The sequence below is a fragment of the Linepithema humile genome, chromosome 7 (genome assembly GCF_040581485.1).
Source record: "Linepithema humile isolate Giens D197 chromosome 7, Lhum_UNIL_v1.0, whole genome shotgun sequence".
Classification (NCBI taxonomy): Eukaryota; Metazoa; Arthropoda; class Insecta; order Hymenoptera; family Formicidae; genus Linepithema; species Linepithema humile.
In genome coordinates this window covers 17,456,407-17,476,225 of record NC_090134.1, presented here as the reverse complement: position 1 = coordinate 17,476,225, position 19,819 = coordinate 17,456,407, and the positions used below count along the sequence as shown (strand labels likewise).

General features: G+C 43.3%; 2 protein-coding genes across 6 annotated transcripts; both read left to right on the top strand.

Annotated features, from left to right (window-relative positions):
• Positions 1–3,392: 3,392 nt before the first annotated feature.
• LOC105669964 (uncharacterized) lies at positions 3,393–15,304 on the top strand. Of its 5 annotated transcripts, XM_067359161.1 has the most exons (5): positions 3,393–3,650; positions 7,647–12,219; positions 12,367–13,581; positions 13,930–14,177; positions 14,387–15,304. In XM_067359161.1, exon 2 carries the CDS (start codon positions 9,550–9,552, stop codon positions 11,272–11,274), a length of 1,725 nt encoding a protein of 574 aa, XP_067215262.1. In that variant the 5' UTR covers positions 3,393–3,650; positions 7,647–9,549; the 3' UTR covers positions 11,275–12,219; positions 12,367–13,581; positions 13,930–14,177; positions 14,387–15,304. The 5 variants fall into 4 exon arrangements, with proteins under 5 accessions (XP_067215262.1, XP_067215260.1, XP_067215264.1 ...); XM_067359159.1 differs by having other exon boundaries at positions 13,930–15,304; XM_067359164.1 differs by lacking the exon at positions 3,393–3,650 and having other exon boundaries at positions 6,267–12,219; positions 13,930–15,304.
• An 888-nt stretch (positions 15,305–16,192) lies between these two features.
• Positions 16,193–17,164, top strand: LOC105669965 (NAD kinase 2, mitochondrial-like). The gene is made up of 3 exons (XM_067359165.1): positions 16,193–16,481; positions 16,549–16,796; positions 16,939–17,164. The coding sequence occupies exons 1-3, from the start codon at positions 16,404–16,406 to the stop codon at positions 17,147–17,149; spliced, it is 537 nt and encodes a 178-aa protein (XP_067215266.1). The 5' UTR covers positions 16,193–16,403; the 3' UTR covers positions 17,150–17,164.
• The last annotated feature ends 2,655 nt before the right edge of the window (positions 17,165–19,819 follow it).

Sequence of the window (19,819 nt, the reverse complement as noted above, 5' to 3'; positions counted from 1 at the left end):
CCCGTCGTCTGCAGAGAACCCAGATGATTACCCTTTTTCCATTCTTAGCGACTATCTCCATGTCGGACTTTTCTCTTTACTGTAATTTACTCGATCTTCTAGTCGGAATTATGGTAGTCGTTTTTGTAATCTCTCGAGCTTGCGAAAAATAGTTTACAATCTGTGTATTTTAATTTGCAATAAGCTACAATCTACCTATAGTGAATTAATGATGCTTTCTATTATTATTACATTCCACCGAGTACATTTCTAACAAAAGCAACTAGTTATATTTTTACGATACATATACATATATATATATATATTAGCTATATATTAATCGCAAACATAAGCCGTAATATATTATTCTTTTACTCAATTTCTCGCGTTAAATCATCATATTTATTTTTTATACTCCGTGTATGTAATAATTTAATCTTTACAAATATATATATAATCCTTTTTATAATTAATTGCCTGTTTAGATATTAAAGTACGAATATACTGCGTAAGCGAGCACGATCGCTTTAATCTTTTCTTGTCGACTGTATTTCGCAAGACTTCAGGAACGCGAAGGGACGTAGGTTTATTTCCCAAGAGAGACGTCGACTTTTTTTCGCAGTCCAACTGCCGCTATTACTGCCGACGCAAGGCCAGCGACCTCTTTGGCGGCCAAAAATTTCAAGATCGCAAACTTTTATCGTAAACTTTGATGGGATTTCTATCGAGGTAACGTGAAAAATATTCCGAACAATCGTAAACTGTTCTGTGCGTAATATTTTTCTAAACTTTAAAAGAGGATTTTCTTATGATTGGCGACATTGTGGCAAATTTACGTGACCCTTTATATAACTTGATAAAATATTAATACAACAAGATGAAAGAAGAAAAGATATTTTTAGTATTACAAGAAATACCGCGTCGGCTCTTTTGCCACTTTTTTTAAATTATAAATGAGAAAGATTCAAATAACCAAGAAGATATATGGGATCGACATTGCCGCAATCGTTTCGTGAATATTCCCGGAACGGTATTTTTGATACACAACCTCGCAAAGAAAAGCTTCGTCACTCGACAGGTGGAAACACTCTCAAAGCCATTCTGAAGTGTGCGGCGAAAAATGATACACCGGGTTGTGTCGATGTCTCGTGAAAGAGAACGGGCGATGTCTCGATTCTTCTCGCGTCTCTCGTCACACGCTAGGTGCCAAAGAGGAGCAGCTTTGAGCGCCGGCTAACAGCATAGCTGTATGCACGAACGACTATTGAAGCACAAGAGAGAGAGATATAATACTCACTACTTAGACGGAGTTATCTCGTGACCAGACGGTCGAAAGAATGTCTGATGTCTTAAGAACCCTCTCAGACTACATTGCACCGCGCGGATGCACTCTCACACGATTTGCCAAAAAAGCTGACGCTCTTTCACGCGCTTATGCATATATGCACTATGGCACTTGCCACCGCCGAGTACACATAGTGATACAAGAGAAATTGTTACGAACAAAATTCATATACAGCGACGATATTGCATACACAAAATCTTACAAATATGTAAACGTGATTGTTTTCATAAACGTTTTTTTTTTTACATTCTCGCGTTTACATCTCAATCCGAAATGGTCAATCAAATGTAAAATAGACATCGCCGTCAAAAGTCTCGTGCGGATATTTTATTGCGAAACGCGAATACTTGTGGCCGAGGTGGCACGTATTTCATAGTGTATCCCCTCGTAAAACCCTCAAAAACTAATTTGAAAAGTGTTCCGGCCCTTTTCAATGTTCCAACTTTTACGCGGCCCGCTTAAATATGTAATAAAGGCACGTATGTTACTTTCACTTTGGCGACCCCTCTGCATCGTAAATCCATAACGATCGTTATGCATTGCCCATCGCCGAAAGTACATCATCCTTAAATGGAGGTGGAGGGGCTTGACTTCGATCTACCGTCTACGTCGAGATGACATCATTGGCGGAATAGTGGCGGGGGGTACATACTCGAGACATCTCATTCCGAGGTTGAAAAGCACCGGTGGATTACCTTTACAAAATACGCGAGGATCCTGTGAACCGCGCTGATCCCCATCGAGGGATATGGATACAATTTTTATGCTCGGCTTTCTAAAAAATAGCAGAAGGCTTTTACCGACAAAAAGAAGAAAGAAAGAGGGCTTCCTCCTTGATTTTCAGCTCTAACGCTTTCAATCTTAAAAGCTTCTAACTCATAGATTAGGCTATTTCGAAAGATAGGAAATGCACTATCGAATAGATGTATACGAGGATAGAAACGAATAACATCCAAAACTGTCAAGAGTGAAAAAAAGCAAAATAGGAATTTTCAGATAAGGCATCTTACGACCCCTGAAAGTTCGTCAGTGTCACACGTTTTCGCTTGGCGATATGAGAGGATGAGAGGAAGTGAGTGAGGGACCGGCTGAAAATAGCGACGGCTACAGGGAGAGCCTGGAATTTCGCAAAATTTAAGCCTGCCGACATCCATCACTGCGCGCGACAGTCCTCCCGTCGCTTCAACGTCAGCCTGCGTCGCTCTTTTTGGGTCTGCCAGAGCGCACGAGTCGGTACACGCATGCAAACGTGAAGCCGCAATAGCTGTAACGCGACGTAAAATCCGCCGTTCGTCGCGCAACCGGAAAATCGTCGCGTGAAATGACGGCGACAATATCGTTCGATCTTGAACGGTAAACGATTCGCGGCGTGATACGTTATTATCTCGATTCTGCGTCGCATTCCGTGCTGAAATAAAAAAAATTGGAATTATCGTCATTTCAAAATAGACCAGTCCCCGCCCACTTCCATTTATTAATTTTCCGTCCGCTAACGACATAAGTAGATTAACGGAAATTATCATCGTCATTTTAATTAATTGAGAGGCAACGTGACTACATCGGCGTTCCGCACTGCATAAAACCTCGCGAAAAAAGATATTTGCCGTAAAGCCTATTACGTTCTTTTACAAATATAGCTACTACAGGTTGCAACTGACAGTCAAATTACAAAAGCGAGTATTACATTTTACGCTGGCTTTCAACCTGATACGCGTTATACCCGCGCCGTCGGATTATACCGACGTAAATAATGGAAAATTGCAACACTCGGAAAAAATGTACAATTTTGTTGCATACCAGAGCCACACACACGCGCGTAAGCTCCTCGCTAAAACAAAATATTTGGTATTATCTAAATGTAAATTTTTTTGTACGTTTTTTTCAATTTTAGCACGCCTCACGCATTAGCAATCTTAATTAAACAAACAGGATTATTATCTCAAAGTTTGTCAATATATTCTTTTCTCTAATATACTTCTCTAATATCCGGCGAAGAAAGCTGCTTTATCGTGTTTTAAATCTTAAGGAACATGTGCGGGTTCATAAAATGAAAAAGAAGGAGCCGGGATGATATCGTAGCGAAGAAAAGTCGCGCACACGAGCATTTATGGCACATAGGAATAACGCGCGCAGCAAACGCCGTGCATCAAGTGCAGTCACTCCGTTGTTTCTCAGACCACATCTAAGTAACCAAACTTTCGGCATCACCACAAGACCGCGACAACTAACCTCGCTAAATTCAAAATTTACTAGTGCGAATTCCAATTCGATTAATTTGCATTTCAATGTCCCACACGCCGGCAGAGATTCAACGCACCTCGCCCACGTAAGAGAGAACGATATAATTTCAGAATGTTTCAGAATAATACAACAGCGTAATGCAATTGCGGTTCACGAGTGTATGATAATTTCAATTCAAACGCAAGTTTCGTTGCAACGCAATTTCGCAACTTTGCTTCTTTCATCACGATTCATTGCTAAGAATCATTACTCATCCGCACTAGTTCCATTCTATAGCATACAGACTTTACAGATAATTGTCGCTGTGATCGCCCAACCGTCTGATTATCGTGCAGCGATTCGAGATAACTGTGCATATTAATATCGTAATCCGCTCTCGTCGACCGATTTTGCAGCTGCTATACTGAGCAACCCGTTCGGCCAGAAGCTTCGATGGTCGAGATATTCACTAACGTGCCGCTAGGCGAAAATAACGAACGCGAAAATAGCTTACTTTTGTATTCCGATCCGACGTGCAGCGTACGCGATTTCATAACGCGAAAAGACGACATCGAGTTACCGGATAAAAGTTACGGAGGCGGTTCTCCGAATGAAATATGCGCGTTTAAATTGGATCAAGGAAAGATTGATGAGCTCGCGAACGATTACTGCGCTGAAACGTGCGTATCTTCCAGCCGCGAAAGCGCAATACAAAACGAGCCTTACGAGAGAACGGTCAAGAGTGATGGTACTTCTTCGAGGAACGAAGATGAATCTCGATGCAAATCGAATCGCGGAAGAAAAACACGTCGCAAGATGCCTGATGGAGTTATCATAGATCTTAGCAATGATGTTTATGGCACTTCCCGCGGTGGCAGGATTAAGTTCAACGTTATTTCCATGCACAGTTTAGTACCCGAAGCAAAGTTTCTTGCAAAGTACGGATTTTTTTCAAATGCAACAAAGAAAGATAAATATATAGAGACTATAAAATCTTTAACAACTTTATATACGCGAATTTCTTTCAGAAGATATCCACGTTTTTCATTGTGGAATCGCGGTGCAAGGAAGAAAAGGATGATCGACAGTTCTGTGTTGGCTATATTTTATGATAAAAATTGTAGAAACGCTGAGAAATCAACAAAACGCAAGCGCAAGAATTCTCAAAAAGAATTAGTAGACAACACAGTACATTCAGATATTAATACGACTGTTGACGTATCGAATCAATTAGAAAATGCGTTAAGCAAGCAACGAGAGTTAGAGGATAACTTGCAATCGTTTTGTATAACCGATGGGATCTTCGATTCAAAATGTTGCCATCATGACGCGCTGTTCCATGATGTACGATACTCTGTTTTGAATGCAAAACAGACATGTGTCGGTAACATGAGGAAGCATATCGCAAACTTTTGCTGTACGATTTTTGACGACACGCGCCAAGAACATCACATCTGTGATCAAAAAGATTACAACGCAGATGGTTCCGATTTTAATGCGGAGATGCAACCTGATTGGATGACCGACTGCTTTCATTCCGAACATGCGGAGGGATGCTTCTGTGTTTCGAACGAGTACTATCCCGACATAAATATGCAACATGACTGTTGCTCTTCGATCCCGATGCGAACGACAAGACTACTCAAAAATTCTGCTCTTCCGAAGAAGCATCAAAGGAAAGAGATCAAGCAATTCGAGAATATCGCGCTTGAATTCGCAACGGAAACCGATGAATATTCTCCGGATCGAGACGAGCGTAGCAATCGGTGCGCGAATTGCGTCGAGGAGAGAAAAAGTATGGCGAGCACGATCCGGAAATGCGCGGCGTCGAGTGGCAGCATGGCCGATCTTCGCGACTCGAGCATCGTGGATGCGTCGCAATGTGAAATTGATACGCGTTCGGAGGAGCGCGGACGGCGAACTACGACGACGACGGCGACAATGATGGGAAGGGAGGGCAAACAACCGAATAAATCAGATTTGCTGAAAGCCGCTGACACGCGGGATACACACGCGAGGAGAGACTGCATCGAGCGGTGCTGCGGCGGCCGCGTTGTCGCGGTGCCGTCGCGCGCGGACCGATCTCCCGGGGAAAAAGGCGGATCCGCCCGCGGAGTGGATTCGAAGTGGAAACCGGGCTCCATTGAAACTGACGCCCGACAATTGGATTACAAATGGAAGAGAAGAATCGCGACCGTAGATGCCGGTATGCGCGCGAGTGTGAATTTCAAAGGAAAACGTGATTCCAGGTGAGAGTCGATTTGAATGAGATATGGCCGCGCGATAAAGGGATCGCACTGCTTTTTTTCTATCTTTCCCTCTCTTTGTCTCCGTCTCCCTTCTTCTTTCAACGTTGTAACGCCGGCTACGTCCAACAGATATAAATCGGAAGAGGCGATTCGTGTCCAATTGCGCGAAAGCGTGGAGATAAGGAAGCGCGAGAGCCTGCAAATGGTCGAAGCAATGTTAGTATCCGCCTGGTTTTGGCATTGCAGCACACATCCATCCCTGATAGAGAGAATGGAATTCTCCTATCTTTTATTCCCCCCGTTTATATTGCTTTAAAAGTTATTCTTATATATCAGACTCTACTGCTCCTAATATTCTTATTTTTATGTGGCATTTTATCATTACGCTTCTATCACTTTATCATACGAAATATTCCGGAATTTAATGAAATACGTTTTTATTTACTCTATAAATTCAATTAACACATTATCAAAATAATTTTGAAATGTTAATAGCCATTAGCCATTTTTTATGCTATAAATTTCGTGCGTGTTATATGTAGAGAGTGGCAAATCTATCGAATCTTTATTCTTTTTTTCGATGGGTTCTTCGATTAATTTAGAATTGACATTTCCTTAAAATTGAAGTCAACGAAGCATGTTAGATTTGCAACACTCTGTATAATGCAGCGCGAGACACAAGAGCTTTACACAGCGAAGTTCCGCAAATGTGCAGGTCACAAACGAGGGGCGACAATACAAACGCCGACGGCAAACGTCGCGAGACGCGCTATTACTCTCTTTGGACGAGTTTACAAATGGGCAAAATTTGGTCGCAAGTGCACGACGCGTGCAAGAACGTCGTAAAGCTCGCTGCGACGAGTGTCGGCCGTATTGTGAAGGATGCACCTAAATCGGAACGTTCGCCGAGAAATCCCGTCGAAGTGGCTGACGTGAAAGCTCTCGTCGAAAGCTCGTCCTCGTGTGCCGACAAAATATGTGAAGAAACGTGTCGTAAAAATTTAATATGCTTAAAAAGCGGGACAAAATCGGAGTCGCATCACGAACGCGTAATCGAGGACACGGGGGAACGCCGCAAGGATACAGAAATATCGATACGGGAAAACCCACGAGCGATTACGCTTCCTCGCCGCGATATGCGAAAGCACGCGTGGCAAAACACTGAAAAAGGGGAGGACGAAAAGTCTTGTGTATTTTACAGCGGTACGATTAATAGTAATCAATCCTCCACACGTCTACCTGTTGCACTGATAGAACCATCGAAATTCATAGCTTATATTTAGCAGTCAACACACCCATTTCGCGCAGAGTTTACTTAAAAAATACATGTAACATTTTTTTAAGAATATGTTGTTTTTTTTATAGAGGTGATGTAACAGTGGGTCGCTCGCTTTTTCCGCACTGCTTTTCAATTTTGTTGAGTTATTGATTTTTCTTTCATCTACCGGCGTTTGAATGTATGAACTATAAATATTGCGCTGCACCGAAAATGTATTTTTTACTTCGGATGAATATTAAGAAAAAATAATAGTAGAATTCGTTAATCTTACAAATGAATGCAAATTTCTCCATAGTTGCATTACGCGATTGCGATACGTCGATACATTTTATTTTATCGTAATCTTTAACCAATCCTTCTTTTTAGAAATTTTCGAATTTACGCGTTACGATACAAAGGGTATTATTTATATTTAAATTTTACATTAACCTTTGCACACGAGAATTTGCATTTAGATACGAAAAAAAATATCTGTGTAATATTCAATATCGTAAAATATTCTATCGTTTCCCGTATATATATAATATATAAATTTCTCTCATCTTTGATACGGAAATAATAATTGCTCTCTCAGAACATGAACGTGATAGGTATCGGAACATTGTGGAATTCCCCCCGCAAAATGAAACGTACGACCACGATGAGAATGTATATCCTCAATCTCGTTTGAGTGGATCCTTCTCGTATCTCGAGAACTCTGCGTATCCAGGACTTCGCAACAGGGGTGGTAGCGATGACAACCGGGATTTCGCGAGCAGCACTGAAGATAAGCAAAAATCCATGCAACGCACCTACGACGCGGAAGAAGCGAAATCCATAAGACATCATCGAGATTTCATCCCGAAGAAATGCTCGTGTCCGAAAAATCAAATAATAAACGTGCGTTTTGTTGAAAATCAAAATTTACAGCACGTGATCGTATCTCATAAAACTGATTGCCAGATAAATCACGCAGACGCACCAGACGTCTCCCAAAATAATTCTCTCGATCACGAAGTTCAATTGACGAGTGTATCTTTTCCGGAAGATAATAGACAAGGAGAAATACACGCGACACCTTCAATCGGATCTCGCAAGGAAATGGAAGTATACAAGAATATTGAACATGCAGTCGGCACGGAAACCAAAAGAAACTTGACATCGGAGACCAGTGAGATCGCGAATGCAACGGCATCCTCAACGAATCCGACGGTTTATTCCGCGCGAAACGACCCGGACAAACCAATAGCGTCGACTTCGAAATGGGAAACAGTGCCTGTATCGTCGGAAAGATTGCAGGGAAATCGTACCGCTTCCAGAACACCGATCTGCGCAACGGCGATGAAATTCTGGCGGAAGCAATCGGCTGTCGCCAATAAAAAAATCATTGCGCCTATGTTTAAACGACGAAAGAGCATCGGTAGGGGAAAGTTATCGGTTATAGTCGGCACTACTCGCGATAGTAAAATGAAGATTACGCAAATAGAGCCGTCTACCGTGCAAACTGCTCAAGGAGGCAATAAAAGGCAGACTTACGTAAACATTCAAATGCAAACACCCGACGCGATTGTTGGAAGAATTTTATCGGAGTTTCTCGTAAGTGGCGAGAAGAAGAAGAGAGTGACAATGAGTATAACGCTGCAATCGGATTCTAATAACGACGTTTCGGACAGCAAAGAGATCTCGTTGAGAGAAGCGGAAACGCAAACATCGTCGAATGACGTTTCTTCCGTGGCCACCGACACGTTTGACTATCCATATGGACGTCCTCCGGTCGCAATCACGTCCACAACAAAAACCGTACCATGCTTTGTCTGCGATAAGCGAGATTGTTATGAAATAAAGTATTCTGATGATTCGATCACTTTGGAAGATGCGTTAATCGCGGAATATCCAGAAACATCTGAATTGAACGACTATATTGCAAAACGAAAAACGGACATGTCAGTTTCACCGTAATTTATATCTGGAGATACTTTCTCGACGAGTGATTCGTGTAAATGAATTATTTGTCACAGAGTAAGCAATAATTTTAAACAACGGTTGACGTATTAAAATTTGCGTCTGTCAGATTTTCAAAGCTGATTGACGCGAACGAGTTCGACATATCGAGAAATTCGGAACTTCAGATAATTTAAATTTTCGTAACCTCGCATTTCCACGTGTACTTGTATTTTCATAATTCTTGATTATGTGCATCAAGAACACATTCGTTATATCTTGCCGAAATGTATTTTCAGAGTGCGATGTTAATTGTTAATAGCAACAGAGAGAAACAAATAAGTTAATCATGAATAACCTCTTCCACAAATTACGAAGTTTCGATAAATTCGCAATTTCGAGTAATTTCTTTATTCGGAAAGCAAAATTATAATTTACCTATTCAATATTAGCACATTCAATTTACCATGCTTAATATTAACAATATTAATGCAATATGTGTTCCGTAACATCGATGTTCTCCCACACATTAAATAAACACGTTAAGCGCCGTAAGCATGGAAAATAACCAATGCGAGATTATTGATCCTGAAACAAACCTGACTAAACAAGCAGAAATTTTGTCAATGCCCAATTATTGTGCCCATGGCTGCGCATCGAGAAACTTTGTGCTCTTTCAGAAGATAATAAATGATTTGAGAAACTCCACTATGCACTTGATGCAAAAAAAAAGAGTAGATTTTATTACAAATGACCTGGATGAAACGCGGTGTAAGCCTCAAGAGGATATTTTTATGCGCACTCCATCGATTGAGGATAATGTAATTAAACGAGAAATGAAAGCTGTTGACAGAATCAAGCGGAAAACGGTTGACGCAATCACATCTACCACGCGACTCGGCGAAGCTTTCAATAAAATAAAATGCAAAAATCTTTCGGGCGCCGTAAAAGACTTTGTTCACGACGTATGTATTCGATATGCGAAAGACGCAGCGCGGTACGTGGGTAACGCCGTTTCCGAACATAGCTGCGCTTCGCAATGCATCAGCGCCGAGACTCAAAGCGATACCACGGACGGGGAATTCAGTTCGGAAACAAGCCTCGACGCTTTTACGAAAGCATGCAAAAGGAAGCTGCGCGCGGACTTTATTCTCGAGAAAATTGCGAAAGTCTCTGACGCTTTGTCAAGGAAAGCGCGTTTCGATCTCAAAGCTGAGAAAGAGAGAATAAGTTTGATCGGCACAGACGTATCGGTAACGTCGACGACAGATGGGACGGAAAAGGAAATATTTGAGAGCACGAAACCATTAGTATCGCCGATCATTCGCGCGAAAAAGAAATCGAAAGATATAAAGGCGACAGATGTTGCGGCGGATGTAATGCGGCGAAAAACAGATCGGGAAAGAATGCGCGCGGATATCCCGACGTCCCCTTCAATTCACTTTGCCAAGGAGTTACAAGATTCTTCGGCATACTTGGACGCGACATATGAATCGGTCGTAAAAGACCAAATTCCATCGACGGATAAAACAAGGAAGAAACTGCGACCAATGTTAGACAAATCTGTTTCTGTTGTGAGCGACACGATCGATGCCGCTGTTGATACTTCAGTTATAGATAGACAGATTTCATTGTACAAACGCCGATCCAAGAAGATACAAGTCGCGAGGGTCACCGATAAAATTATGGCGTCTACGTACCTTGGCGCGGCATCGTCCGAAACGACAAGGAAGGGTCGTGATAGATTCAAAGAGTCAAGAACGAAAGTGCATTCGGATGATCGAGCGAAATGGACGAGAAGTCCTCAGCCTGTGAGATATTACAATGGTTTAATATCGGATAAGACATGTTTTAAAAGATACAAATATTGTGATACTTGGAGCACCTCGCGCTTTAGACTGCAGAGTGAAGCCGCGCAGAACGCAGCTTTAAACTACGCTTGTTTTCCTTTCCTGCAAAATTTATGTGCAACCAGATATCATTCGTCAATTGACAACAGCGCTTTTTCCAGAAAATGCAACATCAACAATTGCGCAAAACGTAGGGCAACGTTCGGAAATTCATTATATACCAATATGTATTGTAATGGCGGCACGAAGTATTGTTACTCGCGTTTGAATGATATTGACAACGTTCGAATGGGATATTATCATTGCAATGACAGTTATCCAGCGTGGAATGACGGCCGGCATTGTGGAAGGAGTCGATCATATTACTGCACGGGGGAAAATTTATATTTTATGCACCCGTGGACGTCGCGACATTTGCTGCGATATAATTGATATTGACAATAGCAACATATGTGATATTTAACTTGACTGAATAATTCAAAATCAATCGCAATCAATCGCAGTAATGTAAAATTGATACCGCTTTGTTGCAATTTTTTTTACAAGATTTGTGATACAAGGCTGAGCGCAAACGCAGAGAAAATTAAAATGGATAAATATGCGACATAATCCGCAGCCTGTGACGCGCGTCAATCCTAATTATATACTGCGTACTAATTTTAGTCATTACCTCGCATGCAAATAGCCATAGAGTATTGCGCCCCGTTGGACACGCAACCATGTGCATATTATTAATTAGAATTAATAACGCACCAAGTATAGTTGCAACATATGCGCGATACTCGACATATTGATGTCAGGCGATAAGACAAAACACATCATACCATGTGTTAATGCGGATGGAATGATTATGTGTCCGCGCAGCAACATGTCATATGTATTATACGATTAGTTCATAATTCATTAGCAACGACACGTAGCTCGGCGTTGGAAAAATTGGAATAAAAAATGCATTACAATAGTTGAACAAAAAGATTGCCAGTCGCCAGAATAATAAGTTAGGTGCAGAGACAACGTCGTCATTTTACCTGTTTGCGAAACTATTTCGCTACTTGAAAAATGTACAAGAAGAAACCATCGCATACGTCGTGACTGTCCTCCAAGAAGTGTCAAACAATGCTGGAAAGAGCTTGCGGGCAGTTGGAAAACTTTGCATCAACGGAGATCCCAGCGGGGACGACGCTGTACCCTTAAGCGGCCTTCGCGGTTGGCGATTGCGGCGGAAGGAACCTTGCGGAAGTTCGTCACGAAGTTCCTCGGTAGCCCACCTGCCGGATACTCGGGTCAAACGGCTTACGAGCTTCAAAAACTGCCCGAAAGGCGAAAGCGTAGCTGCATGTGAATGTTTCATCGCCAGATATTCGCGTTATCAAAAAGGTACACGCTGATATTTAATCCTATAAAAATTAATTTTATAACAAAAAAAAAACAATGATACGAATAACAAAAAACTTCCAATCTTCTGAACACACACATATAGTTTACAGAAACGTGATAAAGTTTGATTATTTCCATTCTACGCAGACGAATCCATAATACGATCAACTAATCGAGGAATTGATGCGCGAAAGCCCATCGTGCGAGAAAACATCTCGCGAAGATTTCACGTCCTAAGCAGCCTTTGTACTCAGAGTCCATCGAGACGAAAACTTTGTCGAAGTTTGTGCCAATCTGCTTGGCAAACTTGCTGGGTGACCGATATAACGAAGGGTTACAAACTAGTCTCTTCCCGAGGACCAAGTACATCATGAGCTGCACAGGCGGTATTAGGGCGTGCCTGCCGCTGGAGCGTACCCGGTCGTATACCCGAGTAGCTTCGTGCAATGGCGGGACTTAACGTCATCCTGGCGGATGCATCAAGCAGGCGGCGTTGTAAGATTTACTATTCAACTTTAACGTCGTGCGGTAACTTGGTTCGCGACGAAGTACGATACGCTTCGACAGAACGACGCGCTGTGCTACGTCGTCTTTCACGCAAAGTACCGCATTTCGAGAACGCCAATGTCGACGACACCGGCGGTTGCCGGAACGAGTCGCTCCACGGGCGATGATAATGACAACGGTAGAACTCGTAAGGACTCGTGGGGATGCGATCGTGCCAGATCGAGCGAAGTAACAGCGAGGAAACTTCGTAGCGTCGAGCTTCGCGAATATCGTGAAAAGCGCGCTTCCTCGGTGTGTGATTCCAGCGAAGAAAGATCGAGGAGGGTGCGAAGGATACCATAATGCTCCCCGACGCTCCCATCCGCTGCGTTATCTCACGCGAAGTTGATTAAACATGGACGACAACACGCGCTACCCCTTCCCCTCGCAATCCCCCTACTGTATCGTGCCCCACCGTCCACCACCGTGCATCCCGGCCGTGTATCCACCTCTGTCCGGCCCACCTCCGTGCAATCTGCCGCCGTGTAATCCGCCTGCGTGTAAACCACCCTCGTGTAAACCGTTCCCGTGTAAATCACCGCCGTGTCCAGCGCCATCGGCCCGTTTGCCGTCGTCCTGCGACACATCTCAGCGTGTTCAGCGTCTTTGGACCGTCCAATTCCGATCAAGAGCCAGTCTCGTGTTCAGAGCCAGCTCGTGTTCGATAGCCCCATGCTATTCACATGGAACACGCGCGACTCGTAATGAAAGGCGGGACTATGTCAATGGCGATGAAAAGGCTGATTTTACCTTTACCAAAGTTGGATTAAATGCAAATTATCGCGATGGAGTTTAACGGAGAAGTTTTCTCTGCGCGTAAGTGACGTATACATGCAACGCTTTACAGCTTTTATATGATTTTATCTTGTTACAGTTTTCTTAAACATTGGATAATTTATTAACTAGATTATATCTAGGGTTGTATTTTTTTGCTTCTTCTTCTTTCGTAATTAAAAATAGAGAAGAATCTTAACATTTAACAATTATTTCGTTAACCGATGTTTGACTGTACGATTAAATCGTGCTTGTATTCTGAATTAATATCCAGAATAAAAGAGATTTCTCTTTATCGATTTATTCGCGTAGAAGTAATTTACGACGCCACGTGTTATACGTTTGAATTTCGTTATATACGTTTGAGTTTCGCTATTACATTAAATGTAGATGCTCGACCTACAAAAGTCCCCCTTCTTACGGCGGATGCCGCGGTCAATCGTGCGGAAGGATATATAGTCGTGCGAGTTCCGGCAGCGGAACGGGCTGCTTGCCGAGAAACACCGGGAAGCGGTTTGGATCTGAGTGCTGCGGCGTTGGAAATCCGAGCTGCGGAGGATGTTGCTAATGATTCACCGCTCTGAAGATTCCACACCCGCTGCATACTCAAGAATTTAATAAATAAAACAGTGTTCAACGTAACTGGCAACTTTATTACTTCTGAAAACGTGCAATTTATTCTGCTAAGCGCGACACTTGTATATATTTAAATTTTTGTTCGCTTACCGTATAAAACTTTATTATATCTTAATTAATTATAGCTGTTTAATGACAATTAATCTGATGGAACTGTAACTTGAATTAATGTGGAATAGCAACATGTAACATTACCGTGTGATACTGACAGGAACAGTGACAGCAAGTTAAAGATGAAACTACTGAATTGTTCACTATGCGCATTGTACTGGCCGCAACTGCTCGGAATATCGAAACTATCCGTTTTCGAGTTCCTTTAAACCACGCATTCCGATCTGTCAAATAATCAGCCGCTGGATCGGTTGAGAGAACAAAGTAAAGACCCTGACGAGATCCTCGCAGAGCATCGCCGACAGCTTACTTGCGAGAAAAAACTTGCGCGAGTTCTACGTAATCTCGACGTCAGTTATCGGATCATGAAAAGGTAACGTTCTCCCTTTGCGAACGAGTTACTTTGTGAGTTAACGAACCTGTCGTTATCGTGAAGCCTCTTTCTCCTTCCCAAAGAATAAATCTAATAATATAATTTCTCAAGATTGGTTTTATTCTGAAATTTTTTATGAAACTTACAAATGAGACTGTTAATTAAATCCGAGTATGATTAATATGCGGTCAAATAAGATAGACGATGCAAGCAGATGCATAAATTAGACCGATTTTGTGATCGCGATCGGCACCTTCCTTTGACCCTCGAAACTAATAACGAGCAACAAGATATTCGTATTCAGCATCAAACTGCAATTAGTAATACTTTCACAAAAGAGCACAGAGCGGACAGTAAGAGGATATTCGAGAAATTGCGCGCGAGGGGCTACACTTTTCTGATAAGTCGCACATGCACGATAATGACAAGGGAGATTTAAAATCGGCCACTCTTTTACATTCATGAAAAGAGCCGTGCGCAAGACGAAAGAAGAATCGAGTGAACGAGATTAGTATTTGGCTTAACTTTCTTTGGCCGACAAACGGATTATGTAATCTCTTCGTTCTATAAACGTAGCTCGAGCTCTTGTGCTTTATTAATTGTTAAAAATAAAAGATTCTTCTCTTTAAAGGGAAATCCATGTCGCGCCATTATTTATCTCGCTCTTTTTACGCACGATTTTATTCCACCTTTTTACCTACAGAATTCCGCCTTATTCCTTTGTGAAAATCAGCTCGGAAAACTGTTTTCTTCGGGAATACAGCCGTCGCCTACGCTCGAGCCGCGAAAGCGAGAGCGTGGAGTAGGTTATGGAATAATAGTATTAATAAATCTGGCGTGCCAAAGCGAACACACAGAACCGAGGCCGAGAAAGGGCTTGTGAGCGCGTCTCCTTTATTCGCCTGAAAGGGAAGTTTCTTCGGAGCGGCATTAACGTAACGTACCGTTTGCAAAAAGATAAGGGCTTGAATGCTTTTTGATGGACGGGGAGCGGCTCCGTCAAGCACGGTTGCATAGCGAAACGAGAGGTAATAAGGTTGACAAGGGAGAGACGCACACGTTCGCCCTCTCCCGCGCTCTGAAACCGGCGGGAGAAATGTCCCGTGTAATTCCGTTAACCCCGCGAAAGTGCGCCCGCGTAGATAGAGAAACATTAAAGCGCCAGTCGAGAGAATGCCGTCCCGCGCTAAACTTTTATTTACCGGCTACTCCCGCGAGGCGGTCCAAGTTTGAAATAAGCAGCGGGGCACCGCCGACGCTGTGCCTTCCTTCGCAGGAACGCCGTAATGCGTCTTCATTGCTCGGCCCCGATCCTCTCTCCCGTAACCGAAGTTCCGAACTATAGCTTACGCGCGTTATAACTTCGGCAGTTATAACTTGTAAATTACAAGGCCCGCGTAGTTACGACTTGCGCGTGGAGGAGGCCGTAACTTCTGAATTTGCGCGCTACGCGAATTTTACGAGGTGACATAATGCGCGATGGGGAGCGTCTCAAAGCTCGCATCGATTAACCGGGATGGAGCGGATGAAAAAAGGAAAACTTGGAATAGATTAAACGCAGCAATTAAATTTAATTCGATATTCCCGGCGGAAAACAGTTTAGCCGTCGCACACTTGATATTCCATTACGCCTTCGTGCAGCCTCTTTCCCTCGCGATGTCGCTCTCGCGTCCCATTAATTCCTTTCGAGCTCCGCGACGTCTCCAAAGGCGCGCTAAACAAATGAAATCTTTGCAGCGCACTCATGAGATCCACTCAGAGGAAAATAGCGGATGCCCTGCAGCCCTGCCGGAGAGTTTTGCCTTGGCTGGCGTTAAATGAGGTTACTTCTGACGTAAAGCGTTTTCCACGCCGGTGCCGATCGATAACGCTCGTTCACGCATTTCTAGATGTTTACGGCTGAATTTTTGACGTCGAGACCAATCACTTTGATAATCGAGACTGACGACGGGCAAAAGATCACTGCGCGGTCTTCCGGTCTACCTGCGTCTGTATGGGCTCGGACTCTTGCTTCTGAATTACATGAATCGACGAAATCGTACAAATGCTCGCCGCCATGGCAACTCGACGAGAAGGTAACCAGTGAATTGTTGTACAAGTATCACAGTAATCTTCTATTCCCATCAAATAGCGAATTGCATTCGCAAGATTCTTTCGAGTCTCCAGTAGCATTCTTTGGCATAGTTATTGAAGATTAACAAAGATATAGACCAGAAACCAAACTCGTTTAACAAGAATATTATAAACCAAACACTAAATGCACCATATTTGCATTTCAGAAGACTAAAGAATGACGTATATGAAATGTGCAATGTATCGCAATTCGTACTGCCGATTTCGCAGAAACAAATATGCCGTAAAACCAAGATAAAATCGCGAAGCTTTGATATTGTTCTCGTTTTGGAAGGATCCATATCTTTGCCCTTCAACGATGACACTGCGACCTTTGAGATCCGACGTGAATATTCGTTGAAAAATATTACTTTGTGATAAAAAATTTATGCCATTATTATAATCCGATCATGTTATACGATAAAACGAAATTACTTTTTATCATGATAGCTTAATAGAAGTCGTTCAACTTTCTCTTTGTGAGAGAACAGAGGAGCAACTTCTTCCAGCAGATCGTGCTAAATCTCGGATGACATAAAACGGACACGGACTAAAAGATCCTCTCAAGCCTACAGATTTATTGCGCTCAGTGACGACGGACGGCTTAGCACATTTTGTTTTCAGCGGCGAGAGAAATGGGCCGCCTTTTTTTCTGAAACGACCTACAAGGCGAGACCCTTTACGATTTTTCGTCCCTCCCTGCCCTCTCCTCAGTACTCGACCGAGCAAGCCCCGGGCCCGGACTTCCATTAACCCCGCAATTTCGGTTTTCGCCGAACCGCAGACACCCTTCGCGCACCTCGCCGCGGATTCGAGCACACGCACGAATTGTATCTCTGTGTTTCACGAGCGAGCGCACGGTAGTAGACACGAGGGCGCGCACCTGCCTGCCTTTCGCCTAAGTGCATTGTTCCACTTGGAGCAAAAGTTGCGGGTGCTCGAAGCACGAGATACCGCACCAAAGCCCTTTAGGTGAACGCCGGCGTTTTCGGGCGCAGCGTTGCGTAAAGTAGCAGTAAAAAAGTTGCAAAGACGTAAAAGTCGTGACCCACGTCCGGCTCGTTGGCGGAAACTTTAGTTTCATTGAAAACAGAAAGACGACCGGCGAGGTGTATTTCGCCAATTTCGTTTCCGAAGAATTTCAACAACAGTATTTCTGGATTGTTTGTATCGCCCGTATAAATAGCAGTTCGCATTTCGACGGAATTTAACTCATTTAAAAGTGTCTATTTAAAGGGGAAAAGAATCTGAGTTTTTCGGAATTTATTTTTATACAAATCTCCGAAATTTTTCACAACAAACCGGACATTTTTTGCGACCAAATTCGTCAAATATTTATTATTTGTATATCTTTTTGTATCTTTCGACGTTGTTTATATCTGTCTATATCATTACACTTGTTTTCGAATTTTTATTTTTTTTTTATATTGATTGTCACGAGCACACACTTCAAGTGTGAGGAAAGAACACGTTATTAAGCGATCCGAGTAGACTTCCCAATCGGATTTCGGTGAACGGTCGAGCCATTCTCATTAATCCTTGCGAAAGCCCCAATCTGTAAGAACAATGGTGATCCATCCCAGACAGTCTCATGGAGGACAAACAAATGTACGGGCAACCGGGAATAACGGGCGGCCCTTTGTACTTCGTAATTGAACGTCGACGTCTTCTACTGAAGTTTTCGACGGTGTCATTTTGGCGAAGGTCCGATTCAGATGAAACGAAGCGGACGAAACGAACGGAAATCGCCACAAATTTTATAATATTCTTCGATATCTTTCGACAATATAATTTTACCGGCTATGCGTGCCCCTTTTATTTTTCAAATAACGCTCGCTCGTTACACAGCGACACAATGCGAGCAACAAACATCCTTTTGATATCGTCGACACAATATCGGCTCGTTATCGATATCGCGCGGCGTAATTAATTAATAATTCTCTCAATATACCACGTGATAATGATTTAAAACGAACGAGCACAATAGAATGCTTTAACAACCAGTGATGCGTCATTACGATTATAAACATATTAATGAAGCAAAGCGTTAATGCGGGATTATCGCTCGAGGCACGAAGGGGGGGGGGGGCACGGAATGTTCGCGTGCGAGCACGCTATGTATACGGACCATATGCTCAAAATATGTATACGGCTTGTTTATAAAATAAATAATACTTTCGATGCATATACGACGTATTCGCGCGTGTAGGCAAACTTGCCGCGCCGCGTACTGCGTAATCGCAAAAATCAATATTATCCCCGCAGATTCAGCCGCACCTCACCTCCGTCGCCGTGCAGCGTTCCTGCCGAAATCGTACTGCTCTTTCTCCCTCTCTTTCTCTCTCCCTCTTCCGCACTGTTCGAGCCGTATAAATTCGTCAACCGATGACCGGTCGCGGCCATTTACCCTTATCCGAAGATTTAGCTTCCTTCGAGCGAGCCGGCGGCGGTAATAGCGGTTCGCGAGATTTATTAGCGGATTCATGGGCGGGACGTTAATTCGTGCCGAAGAGCTCGAGAGACGTGGGTCGAGGAGAATCGTCGGGCGAAATGGCGAACGGAAAAGAAGAACGAGAACGGGAAGACGGGAAACGGTAACCAGTGTAAAAGTGGTCGGGAACTGGCAAAGGGAGCGGCAGAAAGAGAGAACATCGTCGAACCTATAGAGCGGACCGATGAGAGGCGCATTCGCGGATCTACCTTTTTTTTTTTGCGCGGCAACGCAAACGCCGTCCTTTTTTTTCTCTGGCTTTAATCCCCCGCGCCGGTTGTAATTTGATCCGCCTTTGTAGCGACCGCTACCGCCCGCGTACATCGTCCGCTTCTGCTTTGCGCGCGGAAAAACGTCGCGCACGTGGTGACCGCCGCAAAGCGGAGGCAGAATAATGACGGTTAATGAAAATATGAAAGGCTAACGCGCGAGAGAGCCCGGCGGAGTGCGGTTGTGTCGAATCGAGCCACGAGCGCGCGACGCGGTCGACGCGACGCGACGCGAAGTGGCGAAAAAGTGGAAAATAACGGCGGCGATTAATCGTCGCATCTAATGCG

Excerpts from the sequence above, each read along its gene's own strand:
- LOC105669964 (XM_067359161.1), top strand. The coding sequence starts at position 9,550 with ATGGAAAATAACCAATGCGAGATTATTGATCCTGAAACAAACCTGACT.
- LOC105669965 (XM_067359165.1), top strand. The coding sequence starts at position 16,404 with ATGAGATCCACTCAGAGGAAAATAGCGGATGCCCTGCAGCCCTGCCGG. Across the intron at positions 16,482-16,548 it reads CTTGGCTGGCGTTAAATGAG|ATGTTTACGGCTGAATTTTT; the intron begins GTTACTTCTGAC and ends ACGCATTTCTAG. Across the intron at positions 16,797-16,938 it reads TTCCCATCAAATAGCGAATT|AAGACTAAAGAATGACGTAT; the intron begins GCATTCGCAAGA and ends TTTGCATTTCAG.